This window comes from Cydia splendana, chromosome 21 (assembly GCF_910591565.1).
Source record: "Cydia splendana chromosome 21, ilCydSple1.2, whole genome shotgun sequence".
Lineage (NCBI taxonomy): Eukaryota > Metazoa > Arthropoda > Insecta > Lepidoptera > Tortricidae > Cydia > Cydia splendana.
Genome location: NC_085980.1, coordinates 3,334,496 through 3,348,756, shown reverse-complemented (window position 1 = coordinate 3,348,756; position 14,261 = coordinate 3,334,496). Strand labels below are relative to the sequence as shown.

At 36.2% G+C, this 14,261-nt stretch overlaps 1 protein-coding gene across 1 annotated transcript in view; it reads right to left on the bottom strand.

The window, feature by feature from the left end:
* The window catches only part of LOC134801324 (uncharacterized), a 20,984-nt gene extending 6,723 nt beyond the window's left edge, over window positions 1-14,261 (bottom strand). Inside the window, exons 1-11 of the mRNA XM_063773865.1 lie at window positions 14,123-14,261; window positions 10,070-10,235; window positions 9,290-9,415; window positions 8,629-8,837; window positions 7,534-7,699; window positions 6,593-6,727; window positions 5,961-6,127; window positions 4,817-4,896; window positions 3,813-3,913; window positions 2,180-2,314; window positions 373-512 (exon numbers count right to left, since the gene is read on the bottom strand). Coding sequence (XP_063629935.1) covers window positions 373-512; window positions 2,180-2,314; window positions 3,813-3,913; window positions 4,817-4,896; window positions 5,961-6,127; window positions 6,593-6,727; window positions 7,534-7,699; window positions 8,629-8,837; window positions 9,290-9,415; window positions 10,070-10,235; window positions 14,123-14,145 — 1,448 coding nt within the window. The 5' untranslated portion in view covers window positions 14,146-14,261. The remainder of the gene's footprint in view (window positions 1-372; window positions 513-2,179; window positions 2,315-3,812; window positions 3,914-4,816; window positions 4,897-5,960; window positions 6,128-6,592; window positions 6,728-7,533; window positions 7,700-8,628; window positions 8,838-9,289; window positions 9,416-10,069; window positions 10,236-14,122) is intronic.

Sequence of the window (14,261 nt, the reverse complement as noted above, 5' to 3'; positions counted from 1 at the left end):
ATGGTTACGTCTCTTGGGTCACGCCTTGAAATTTTAGTTTTATTGGATTTTAATTCACCGAACATGCATTGATGAGGTAGGTAAGCCTTTTCTATTGTAGAACAATATAAATATAGTATGTATATATTTATTTTCCAAACTTTGTTTTTCTAAGATTGAAAGCGCTTCAAATTTGAAGAACTGGTTTATTACCTATATTTTCCAACTCCTATACTTTTCATTGTCATTTATACATCTATAAACACATATAGGCTTGAAGAAAAGTCTATACTCAACAGAGTATAAGGGGAATATTATGGGTTTGTCAGGTTATAAGCAATAAAGCTTATTGTATAAACTTGCCTCAGAACTAAGTAAATTATATTAACTTACGTTTTTTTATACGTCATTTTCGATGGTCCATCTTGATCTGATTGTCCATTTTCACTTCGCACCGGCGAGGAACGGCCAGAGTGTTGTCCAGGAGACATTTGGTCAAAGTCGGCTGTGAACGATAGGGCGTCTATATCTACCTGTAAACAATCATATATATAAAATTGAAAAACCAGAACGGGATAAAAAACGAGCGAAGAAGAGAGATGGCGCCTTACAAATTTCTAAAAAAGTTTTTGACACGTATCTCGAATACAACGCACGTATGATAAGAAAAAACTGTTTAAATCTATTATCTACATATGAGAATAAAACTAGAACATAAAAACTATCGCTTTCGATGCGTATTTAATTTACAATAAGGAAAATAAATTTTCATAACAATCTTCATTTTACGACTTCGACCATTTCTCGAGAACTCTCGGTTGCTTTCGTTTGGCGGTGCTACAGATTAGACCAAATAATCCGTAAGTTAAAGTAAACTAAATTATGTTTGTCATGTTGGTATAAGTACAGGTATTTCTGAGTTTTTTTAGACGAAGTAAAATAAAAAGTGCTGCCAACCTCCTAGCCCATACGAGTGAATTATGCCATTTATGACATATCAATCAAATTAATATTATCGAATGATTATCGGGTTAATAATTTGTATTTTATTGTTTTAAATTTCTTTATGAGTTATTATTATTCAGATTGATTTTCATGGCTCGGCAAACATTGTCATTCGTCCAGGGAAAGGGCTGCCGAGATGAGCCAAAAATACAAAGTTATAGAATGGGAGACGAGCGTACTTGGGACAACAAAATGGGAGACGCCCGATGGCGAGAGCTATCGCAACATCGCAAGAAACATGACGTGATCTGGTATCGCAGGCCAGGTGAGTCCTTTGGATCGTTGCGTCACCTTAGCCGTAGTAATGTTAAGATCCAGAAAGGGAAATGGGGACTACCTACGTTTGTATGAAAAGGCGATTTATGGGTGGTGGTCGTCCATATTCGTGGCTTAAAGCAGGTTTTAAATAAATACCTACGTACGTTATAAGAAATTTTCGAATTAAGTTATCCAAATAACGGCTACCTACTTGACAAATAAGAAATCCTTATCACAGTTATAAACCCTGGCAGGGATACATAATAATGTCGGTATTTAACTAAACATAAGACAAACTCTTTATTTTATTTACGCGAGCGGAGCTGCGGGCCCGTCTAGTGGTATTATATAACTATATATATATATCGGTTTCATCGGTTATACTCATACATAAGGAGCACAATAAATACTTTTATATTTATTTTACTACGTACAAATGATTTTGTATTTGTTGATTAATTTTCGAATACCATTCATTGTAAATATATATTTTTACGTTTTCATAGTCACATCCTTAGATTAAGCTTCCTTCAACCTTAGATAGAACTTAGTATTCTTAATTTCTTATTAATATTAATATTAGGTATATGCACATTATATGTAGTTTAAGTCTAATAAAAACAAGTTTCCTTGGGTAACGTTGAACGAGGTTATCCAATCAATACTAATATAGGCAACCATACAAATATAACTGCGAAAGTGTCTGTCTGTTGCCTTTATGGCTAAACTACTAAATCGTCAGGTGACAGGCAAAAGTCACTCATTACAAAAAAAAAATTAACAAAAATCAACCTTCTTTTAGTACTAATATAGTTCACTATGGCATTGAACTGGTACTTAGTGAGTCTTGCTTGTCACCCGACCGACGAAATGAAATACCCTACCGTAAGGCTATCGTACATTTTTGAAACAATATCAGTATCATAATCATACTTACAGTTTTCATGTCAAACTCATCGTCCTGTTGTGTATCTGCTGCCTTTTCTACAATTTTAAGTATTCTTTGATTTATATTAAAATTCCGTTCGTTAGTCGGTTCTTTTTTCGCAGCTATCTTAAGGTCGCGCCATGTCTGCAAAATGAAATATTCATAAAACATTGCTTTACCAAATATTCCGAGGATACGTTAGCACGCCGTCGTGAACCTTATTGGAATACACGAAGGTTGATATTGGGCTGTAGCCGTGCGCGTCAATAGGGGATATTACTGCAATGTTCTGCCGCCAGAGTGCAGCACTACCGACTCTAGTAAATTCATAGACTAACTTATACATACTGTGCCTTAAACTGTTTTTTCCAAGTTTTCACAGACAATAAAATGACATTGATGCATCGAGGCCGTTTGTTAACAAGGGCCTACCGTAAACGCGAAAATCTAAATTTAGTCATCTGCCTCTTTATCGCTCGAATATGCAAGAGTGATAGAGAGGCAGAAACCGATCTTTCGATTGTCGTGTTTCACGGTAGGCCATGTGATTGACGTAGTGACGCATGATGTGTCATTGATGTTTGTTTAATGCAAATAGAATCGCAAGCGTCCTAGACTATGGTGACCTCTTTACATTAGAATTACGCGTACGCTTCCTTTCAATGTGGCGCCAACAAAATTAAATAATATTAATATTGTATTGTCTTTGGTTACCGCGATAGTACTCGTAACAGCTGCTCATGAAATAAAAAAAATAACGGATTATATGGCGTATGATGTAGGGATGTAAGTATTATAAATTAATTATCTGCTATATATTGTCTCCTGGGTCACGGGCCCTAATAATGGCTGATTTACACATACATTGAAGTAATTTGAAGCACTTTTTAGGGTTCCGTAGCCAAATGGCAAAAAAACGGAACCCTTATAGATTCGTCATGTCTGTCTGCCTGTCCGACCGTATGTCACAGCCACTTTTTTCCGAAACTATAAGAACTATACTGTTGATACTTGGTATGTATATGTAGATGTATTCTGTGAAAAGCATTAAGATTTTCACACAAAAATAGAAAAAAAAAACATTAAATTTGCGGGGTTCGCCATACTTAGAACTGAAACTCAATTTTTTTTTCATCAAGCCCATACGTGTGGGGTATCTTAGGGATAGGTTTTCAAAAATTATATTGAGGTTTCTAATATAATTTTATTCAAAACTGAATATTTTGCACGAGAGACACTTCCAAAGTGGTAAAATGTGTCCCCCCCCCCCCCCCACCCCTGTAACTTCTAAAATAAGAGATAGATAAAACTAAAAAAAAATATATGACGTATATTACCATGCAAACTTCCACCGAAAATTGGTTTGAACAAGATCTATAAGTAGTTGTTTTTTAATACGTCACAAATCGTAAACCGCAATTTTATTATGTTGCTTGCTGCTACGGAACCCTTCATGGGCGAGTCCGACTCGCACTTGGCCGCTTTTTTACTGTAGCAATAGTAAGCAACATACCTTGGCAAGCGTTGCATTAGCGTGTTACAAAAGTACGAAGTGCTTCTAGTTTTATGGATATTTGCCATTTTCTAAAGTTCCCCGCTTTCGAAATTACCCCAACGCACCTTACAATGTTTCTTTACTTACTCGTTTCCAAGACATAAAGCTTCTTCTTGTATTGCCCATTCTGTTAAGGTAATTGGCGACCCTTCGCCACTCCGCGATGTTGGGGCATTGGGTATCCCCAGCTAAAGCAAGAACGGAAGTACAGTCAAGGTGACTAGAGTCAGACCAAGAAAAGTCTGCAGCGGATTTGATAGCCCACGCAGTTACTTTGTTACTTTAAAAGACAAACTACTATGAAATTATGACGTATACATAACACTTACACTGCGTAGGCTATCAAATACGCTGCAGACTTTTTTTAGTCCGACTCTATCATTATCATGGATTTTGATTTTATTTCATCTGAATTGGAAAATCAAATGTTACGCTCAAGAGCAGTAAAAACATGATCTCTTTACATTTATAAAAAAAATGATTCGCTTTCATTGATCATAAGTGTACGAGTAGATATTAAAACAAATGTTATTATTGAGGTACATTTAACATTTTGAACGCCGCAGACGGCAATTGACGTCAACGCAAAATTGTGACAACGACGCCAAAGACGGCATTTGACGTCGATCGTATTTTGATGAAAATCTACTGAAAAACACCCCACTTTTAGGTTGGCATTATTTATTCACAAAACTAAATTTTACCCCCGTGGCGTCAGAGACACGGCAAATGGATCCGCCGTTTGGCGTTCAAATGGTTAAAAAAAGGTTTCACGTTCAAATAAATATAAATCTGAAAGTTAAATAGATATTTAGATACGTGTGTTTGTCGCTCGGTAACGCAAAAACGTCTAAAGAGAACCGGATGAAACAAAGGTTCACAGGTAGGTTGTAACCTGGAAATGATACTTTTATCCCGAAATACACTCCCTAACTTGTATTACCCACATTTAAACACTCCATAAATTTGGGTTAATAGCAGTTAAGACTTTTCATAATCATAATAACCATAATCATAATCTTTTACGCAAGTAACGTCGAGGAAGGTGACTAGTTTACGATAAAGTGGACAATATAAAGCCAAAGATATACCTGTAGATTTCGCTACGGCCAGAGCGGGATGTTTCTCCATGTAGTCCACTAACGCGCATATTTGGGAGTTGGTTGAACGCCTGAAATTCATATAGATTTATATAATTTTTCTCAAAAATGGACGGCAAAGTCGACTTTGCCGTTTAAAAAATAGGTTGCGAAGCGCGTAGTTTATGGTCAGTCAAAAATTAAAAAGTTAAAAACATTGCAGTCTCGATTTTGGGACTGCAATGTTGCATACAAATTCCATTATTTGTCGAGTTCCAAACTTTTTAAAAGTTGAAATGGCCATATCAAATGAAGGCACAGGCCCATTAAACAGCCAAACAGATGATTAGTACCGCGACTATTTAGCTGTCTCAAATAGGTTGGCGTATTTTCGGCAGAAAAATACACTTCTATTTTTTTATTAAAAAAATAAAAAGGCGGCAAAGCTAATTTTTTCAATTGTTTCTACTTTTTTCTGTGAAAATATATACTTAAGAAAGTTGCTTTTGTAAAATATTTCTATGATATTTATATTTCTTGCACCATTTTTGAGAAAAGCACTATATATGACTCGGCTGGAAGGCTACTTGGTGGCTTCGGATTCAGTTAAACGGACTCCCAAGGTCGTCCGTTTAAAACGAATCCTCAGCCTGCAAGTAGCTACTTCCGAGCCTCGACAATAATGTACTATTTATGTACAATATACATATAAATACACATTACGTTGAGTGCTCCTGATGGCTATTATTTATGAATATTAAGTTGTACGGGAGGGATGGTATTGGTGTCCCACTGCTGGGCAAAGGCCTCGTTTTCTCTACTCGACCCTGTCATCGGCATTTTCCCACCATTTGGGGTAGAATGCGTCCAAGCATGTTGATGTTGTGGTGTTTAAAATTAAAAAAATAATAACTCGCTTAAGTCTTAATACTTGTTTAGCTAAGTTTAAATCATATTTTATAAAGTTTTCGCAAAGTTCACTTAAAGCTTATTAGAAATATTTTTGTAGTGAGTTATCGTAGTTTACTTATTTTCCTACGGTTGAGGTAATTTGGTCGCTAATCAGGTAAAATAACGTCGCATAATAAACTCATTTGTCTAAATCGAAATGTAACAATTAGCACAAAAATTTGTGTAATATCAAGTTTTAACTTACGTTTTTTGTTTAAAACGTTGCCGAGATTGTCGCAACGGGGCCAAGTTTCGGGCGGACACGTCGCGTTGTACAGGGGACACTTGATTTGAAGAAGCTTCTTTAACGGTTTCTGCCTGAAGGAGATGTTTGACTTGCGGTGGTAAACGTAAATGTAAATCGTCATCTGCCTGTAAAATACAAAGTAACCGTACTTTAGTTACAGCTCTATTGTCTTGTGACCCAAAAGATAACAGTAAGCAGTTTTGTTAGATAAACAAGCGTACAAAAATTACGTACTAAATTGTCAATCAAATATTCATTACAGTTTTACCATCTCGTTACCCAGGAGACAACAGTCTAAAATTTTGTTCAATAAATTATTGTCATATAAGTTTATACAGACCATGAAGCGCTGTTTTGGAATCTCAACGTCGTAAGGTGTATACGTAGGTACGTATGTATATGTGAATAGTGTCTTCTGCGTATATCTTTTAGCAAATATGTCCATGTATGTGTGTGTGTGTGTATGTACATACAAGTAGAAGTAGAGTACAAGTTTTGATTGCTTTTAGGGTTGGTAGATCTGTGTAAGATTGTCTACAAGTGTTTACCTAATTTGTTTATTGATACCAGTATTTAGAGTATTTACTCACATTAACACCATTTAATGAATTTGTGCCTTGTGCGTGCGCTTCGATGATTTGTACGATTTTTTGTGTTATCACCGATTTATTTTTTGTCTTTGCGTTGTTTCTTTCTAAAGCGTTCCGTTTTAGGTCTCGCCACGACTGTAACAAATATGAATAAGGTCAAAAAGTATTACTTACACTTTCGGTTATACATAATTATCCTTTAAGATTAGTTAACTCTTGTCACATTTTTTTTTGTTTACACTTATTGCCTAAATACGTGGGCAATAGAGCCCTTAAGTCTCCGTTACACAGGCGCGTTTTGCGGGCGGCGCATGAGCGGGGCGCGCCGCTTTTACATATAAAACGCTCACGCCCCGCCCGGAAAACGCGCCTGTGTGACGGAACCTTTAGGTTCACTTTGCCAGATCCAAACAGAAAGGGCCAACCAAGGCAGCGATGCCGTAATGTCATCGAAAAAGATTTCAATGCCTCTATGTTAGCTGATGAAGACGATGTCCAGGATAGAGCCAAGTTTACTAATAAAAAGTCGATTGGTGCTGGAATTGCAAGTGTTTAACCTGCGTAGCCCGCTTATCGGTGGTATAATAAGTTTTAGGCAAAAATTTCATTTTTGGTACAAGCTTTTATCGCAGACTGTATTTTTCTTACGACAGACAACTAATACTCATCGAGACAATTCTAAAAACCCCTAACACAATTAGGTTGCGTTGTTTCATCACAGAGTTCCTATGGCCACCTCCTGTCTCCATCATCATATCAGCTCGATGGTACCATAACATTGCATTGTCATCCGATTTATACACGCATGCAAAATTTCAAATCAATCGGAAACCGGGAAGTGGATCAAATTTAAATTGCAAGATTTGATTACAGAACGACAGACAACGGGACAGGTGAAACTAGATAAATAAAAGCTTGTAAAAAAAATGTAACATGCTAACGTGTTGCCAAGCCGCCGTCCGTTTCGCAGGCCCCATCCTATTCAATAGCTGCCGTAATCTCTTCCAGTCCGCGATCTTGTTGGGCGTGTTCTGGATGCCGAACGCCATGCCTGTGTTTATGGACATGCAATCTACCAAAGCGTTGATTTGATCTGGGTTGCTGCGTCTGCAAAAAATGTGATTAAATTTTATTTTTTACATCAGTCTCCTGAGTCACAATTATTTTTATGAGACCGTTGTGGAAGTAGAAGTAGTATTGTAACATAATCATAGCTATATTAGCGCTAGTAAAAAAATGGCATGTCCTCGATATTAAAAAGTTTTTTTACGAAAACTTGGAAAATTTGGTACGACTGTTCTTGGAGTAAGTAACATATTTAGATTTTCTCAGAACGCTGTATTTTCCGTAAGCAAAGTTCTATTCTACCTTTAATTCACACATCTATGGGCGTCTATCGCTAATATCTGTGTTTTAACTTCAACTATTTTCATCTCTTCCGATCGAGTACCTACTGTAAGAGCGATAAAGATATTTACGAAGTTTTTATCTTAAGAGCCCATCAACGTGCACACTAGCGCCACGGCTAAATAATCGTGATTATTTAAATTTAACGAAAGATATTAAAAAAAAGAGGGCCACTACGTACTGTATTTTGTATTTAAGTACCTTTTGAATACATCAGACTAGTTTTTATGTTGCTGGATTCGTCAATCTATGCGTCCAAAGTAAAGACGGCCGTTTTTGTTTTGAGTTCATAGATCGACGAATCCAGCAACATAAAAACTAGTACTTAAATACAAAATACAGTACGTAGCGGCCCCCTTTTTAAATACCTGTCGTTAAGAAAGATGAGATTTGAAAATGTATAATTTTAAAGAAACAACTTGTATATAACCTTTCTTATCGCAAATAAATGATTATGATTATGATTATGATTATGATTATGATTATGATTATGATTAATCACGATTATTTAGCAGTGGCGCTAGTGTGCTCGTTGATAGGCTTTTAAAGCACATCATCAGGCGAAACATGCGCTTGTTAAAAACTTATTACCCTTAAGCAAACCATAGCTTAAAAAAGAAAAAAATTACAATTTAGTCATAGATCTCAGGACAGGCGAGCTGCTGGGAGAACTGTCCGAACTGAAGTCCGGAGTGCACTCAATAGCCTCCAACTCATTAGCTGATCGGTCTTCCGGCTCCACATACTGGCTCTGATCCTGGTCACCCGACAATTCCTGGCCTTGGTAAGAATCTTCAAGGGTGAGGTGAATTGAAGTATGTGGTGACGGAGAATTTTCCTGAAAAACATATTTATTACCAAGGAGCGGAATTTCTCGTAGCAGAAATCAAATGTCAAGAGGGATTGACTGCTGTGTTTTATCACAGCAGAATATCTTGTTTAGAAGAATAAAAGAGAAAAACAATATTGCCATGAAAAATTATTAAAATATATGATTTTACACAAATTGACCTAGGCGTTACTTGTAAAAATAGACGACAATGACAGTTTCTTACAGAGTTGGAATGTCAATTGACAGTTGCCGTAATAAAATACATACAATATACTCACTCTTGGGTCACGCTCGAAAAGTATAACTTAAAAGTACTGTAATTACACGAGTATTCTTGTTAACATTAGTGATATTCATGCTTATGTATGGTTAATTGGTTAGAAATGATACAGGGCTGGCATGAGGTTACTATCACTACTCATACCTATTTCAATGTTGCTATATTTTTTATTACTTACAGGATTCCCGTGCTGCCTAGGGTTTAAAATTTCTCGAATTTTCATAGCCGCCTCACTTGCACTTGTATTATTTTGTTCAGCCACTTGGACTTCCCTTAAAGCTTTCCTTTTAAGGTCCCGCCAAGTCTGAAAATTTACGACAATGTACTTGAAAGTATGTAAGCTACCAAACTTTTTAACGTTAATGAAAGATAACATACAATCAACAGTGAGTATTAATAATGTATAATGTAAGTACCAGTAACACGCTTAGATATCAAGTAGGTAGTAAACAATTACGAAGGTCAACGTCCTGGACCTTGGCATGCTAATGAATGCCCAATAAATTACCCCCTGCTGTTATTTTTTACTGTTAATGAACTGGGATAGTGGTCAGCGCTTGGAGGTCTTGCTTCATTCAATTTCATCTTCTTATAGTTTAAGTTACTTCAGGTCCGTTGCAACAAAAATATTAACTATAATCTATGTATAACGTTTTCGGCACTGTATTGTATGTAATATTTTTCAATGTGTCTTTTTTGTAATGACTGTTTGTGCTCAAATAAATAGAGAATAAAACTATAAAATTAACTAATTCCAACAACAAATAAAAGAGTGCGAGAGAGACCCTATAAATAGTTGACTATTAAAATAATCGAGTTCGTCACATTGACTTTTTTTTTCATTTTACAAAACTCTCAAATTCGTTAAAAATATCAAGATTTCTACTAAGAAAAAAAACGAACGTTCGTGATAAAATCACTAATAAATATGGTAGCAGTGCCAGGTTTACAAACTTACAACTTTCCATTTGTCCACAGTTTTGACCGACCCACTCTGGTTAAGAGTCTCAGCCAGGCGAAACCACTCTGTATCCGCGGTGTACGGATCGTACTCGTATCTGGCTAGCTGACGGTGGTCCCACATGTAGTCTATCAGCGCCATCTTCTGGGCCAAGGTGCAGCGACTGAAAAAATTGTCCAAGCCGTTAACGAAAATACAATTTAAAACTGAAATTGAACTATGGGTCATACAATAAATAAATTCAAAATTGGCATGTGACATTTAATCATGTAGGAAATCGAGTTGATTTTGTCTTGTTTGAAAATTGAAGAAAACCAATCAAATTTAATGCAAATTAGTTCTAATTAAATTGTTTTAAATTCCATTCAATTCACTTAGGGGGCCCACTGGGCCCACAGATTACCAGTTCGCCGGACGATATCAGCCAGTCAGCCTTTGGAGCTGTCAAATTTTGCGTTTAACTAACAAGCTTATATCGTCCGGCAAACTGGTAATCAGTGGGCCTCTTTAGTGAATTGAATGGAATTTAAAACAATTAGTGGGCCTTAGGAAAGTTTAAAGTATGACTTTACATAGGACAGGTATCAAAACACAAACAACTCTCTGTGACCCAAACGACGACAACATGTAACTTAGAAAACAAAGCTCTTTAAAAAACGTAGGTAAATTTGATATCTGACAATTGACAATTTTACTTTTTACTTGTTGACATTTTTCTTTATTATGTTCAATTTATGAATTCATGTTTATATCATTTTGGAGACATCTACTTTAATTTGTTTCACTTTTTATTTTTATTTGATGATGTATTATTAATTATTTTTAATTGGTGGCTAACTGGCTATGATGTTGTTTTGTAATATATTTTGTATGCATGTGCCTAGATTTAAGATTTCAAACACAATGTAATATTGTTATTGAATAAATGATGATCATGAAGATGATGATGATTGTGACCCAGGAGACAAACAATACAAATTTTACCATTCAATTAAGTGAACTATGTTGAAAATACAGCCTTGCCATTAATTTTGTGTAAAAAAAAGTTTATCATTATCATAGTTACTATGTCTCTTGGGTTACAATAAAATGTATTTTTATAGTTGTAAATTTTGCTATAAAGTTTAATAAATGGTCATTGTACCAGAATAGCTAAAACACAACAATGGTTTTGGTGAAATTAAATGATATAAAACTATCAAAATCAAACAAATCATTTAAATTATATCATAATTATATATTAAATATATTATTAAAATAAGTTAACATTTTCTTGTATAAGTAGGTATATATTATGTTGAAAATAAGTGAGTAAACAAGTTGGTTATAATTTTTTAAGTTTTGATATAAATTATATGTTACTGTGGAAGCATTTTTATCACTTATCTCTGTTGATAAGATATCCATGCAAATGTCTTATCCATGGTGATAAGCGATAAAAACGCGACAATTAGCTTAGTAAATAACATAAAGACGGTTACATGACTGCTCATATAAAATTATTGAACTCATTTTGGAAAACATTTTACTATACTTACTAAGTTAGTTAGGGACCACCCTACATACGAGGGGCGTTCAATAAAAAGTGAAAATGAGTACGTTATATACAACTTTTATTAAATGTTATTTTATGTTTCGATATAGTCACCTTTTAGCATAATACACTTAGTATATCTTTTTACTAAACTTAAAATTCCATTTCTAAAAAAGGTTCCATCTTGAGTACTTAAAAAATCTTGTACTGCAGCGACTACCGCGTCGTCGTCTTCAAATTTCTTGCCTCTTAGGTATTCCTTCAATCTCGGAAATAGGTAGAAATCACTAGGGGCGAGGTCTAGTGAATACGGAGGATGCTTAAGGATATCGAACCCAGCATCACGTATTGCAGCCATTGCAACGGCGGACTTGTGTGCCGGTGCATTGTCCTGATGGAACAACACAATTTTCGAGAGTTTACCTCGCCGTTTTTCACGGATTTCATTGCGCAATGTTGCTATTTGTTTGGCATATAAAGTGCCCGTAATAGTGGCTCCATGCTCGAGATACTCAATCATTACGACCCCTTTACCATCCCAAAAAACAGAGTCCATGACCTTACCGGCAGATGGGCCCACCTTAAATTTCTTCGGAGTTGGAGATGATGGCCTTTTCCATGTCATAGACTGCAGTTTCGTTTCAGGGTCGTAATGATGGAGCCATGTTTCGTCCATTGTTATAAATCGCGCCAAAAAAAGTTCCCGGTCTTGCTGTATCAGGTCCAAAGATTCTTGACAAATCTCGACTCTAGTTTGTTTTTGCGTGTCAGTAAGCATTCTGGGTAACCAACGCGTTGATACCTTTTTCATACCCAAGCGTTCATGTAAAATATTATGCACGCTCCGCGTTGAAATCTTTACATTTTCAGCAATAAAACGAACCGTGACACGACGTTCCGCCAAAACTAAGTTTTCGACTTTTTTCACAATTTCTTCAGTTACTTCTGTAGTAGGGCGTCCAGAGCGGGGGTCATCCATGGTCGATGTTCTTCCACGTCTAAATTCGGCGCACCAACGTGCGACTGTCGAATACGGAGGAGCATTAGACCTTAAAGTGTCCCGTTAATCTAAATTGTCTGGGTCCATAGAAAATTTTTTCAAACACAAGTATTTGATAACGGCGCGCAGTTCAATTTTCTCCATTTTCGCTAACATACTCAATAGCATCGCAAAGAAACCGCCGTATTTTTTTTATAAACAAAAAATGAGTTAGTTTTTTTCATGGCAATCAGCTAGGTAGATTAGCTTTACCAGTCCGTATTTACTTTCCTAATATTTAAAGAGTTTGCATCTCATTCTCATTATATATTGAACGCCCCTTGTAGAATTATAGTAAGGAATTAGAATACCAATTCCACCAGTGCAATTTCTTGGTCCAATAAAATGCATACATATGTTAGTCTGTTAAGGGGCCCACTGATTAACAGTCCGCCGGACGGTATTGGACTGTCAGTTGTTAGGAACTGTCAAAATGCTGTTCTAACTGACAGGCCGATACCGTCCGGTGGACTGTTAATCAGTGGGCCCCTTAAGATATTTGTAATATGGACCTTGTTGCCTGGTTTAAAATGTTAAATACATAAATAAAATAAATGCACACTGGACCAAGAAATTGGACAGGTGGAATACCACTCTTATAAAGACGAAACTAACTCTGTCTGTCTGTCTGTTACCTCTTCATGCTTAAACTGCTGAACCAATTTGCATGAGATTTAGTATGGAGATAGTTTAAGGCCGGGGAAAGACAAAGGATATTTTTTACAAATCAGCGGCAAAGTCACAGGCAGAAGCTAGCTTATTTATGATATATTGTCAGATCAGGTGACAACCAAAACATAGGCTCGAAACAACATTTTCAGTACATTGGCAGATCCATGTTGCTTTCCCTATAGACCTTTACACACAATAGTCCCATACAAACGTGAGAACCTCAATGAATGGTCTGACTAGATGAAAACCATATGCATTGGGGCTCGTATATTATGGGTAAAGGGGGTATTACGGCTAGTAGTTACTACAGGGCCCGGGGCCTAGGACGGCGAAAACTGTAAATTTTCCACTGGTCAATGTAAAGTCTATATGCAGAGATAACTTGGTCTGACTTAAAAAGTAAAAAACAACCGGCCAAGTACAAGTCGGACTCGTGCACGAAAGGTTCCGCACCATTACGCAAAAAACGGCAAAAAAATTGCGTTTATTGTATGGGAGCCCCACTTAGATATATATTATATTTTGCTATAGCGGCAACAGAAATACATCATCTGTGAAAATTTTAACTGCCTAGCTATAGCAACTACGGACAGACAGACAGACGGTCGGACAGCGGAATCTTAGTACTTAATAGGGTCCCGTTTTTACCCTTTGGGTACGGAATCTTAAAAACAAATGAACCTTGTGTATGAGAAAGTAAATATTTGAACCAGTTCACATACTTGTATAAAGGAACACATTTAAAAAGAAAAAACGTAACCTACATTCCAAGTAAAAACTTTGTATTAAACTCAATACGACTTACATCTTTGGAAGGCTCGGCTTCATAGTGCATTTGGTTTGTTACATTTATTGGTACAATATCTGAAAAACTCGGTTCTCTGGGTACAGCAGCTTCGTCAAAAACGGGATAGCTTTATTGTTTATCAATCTTCACCATAAAT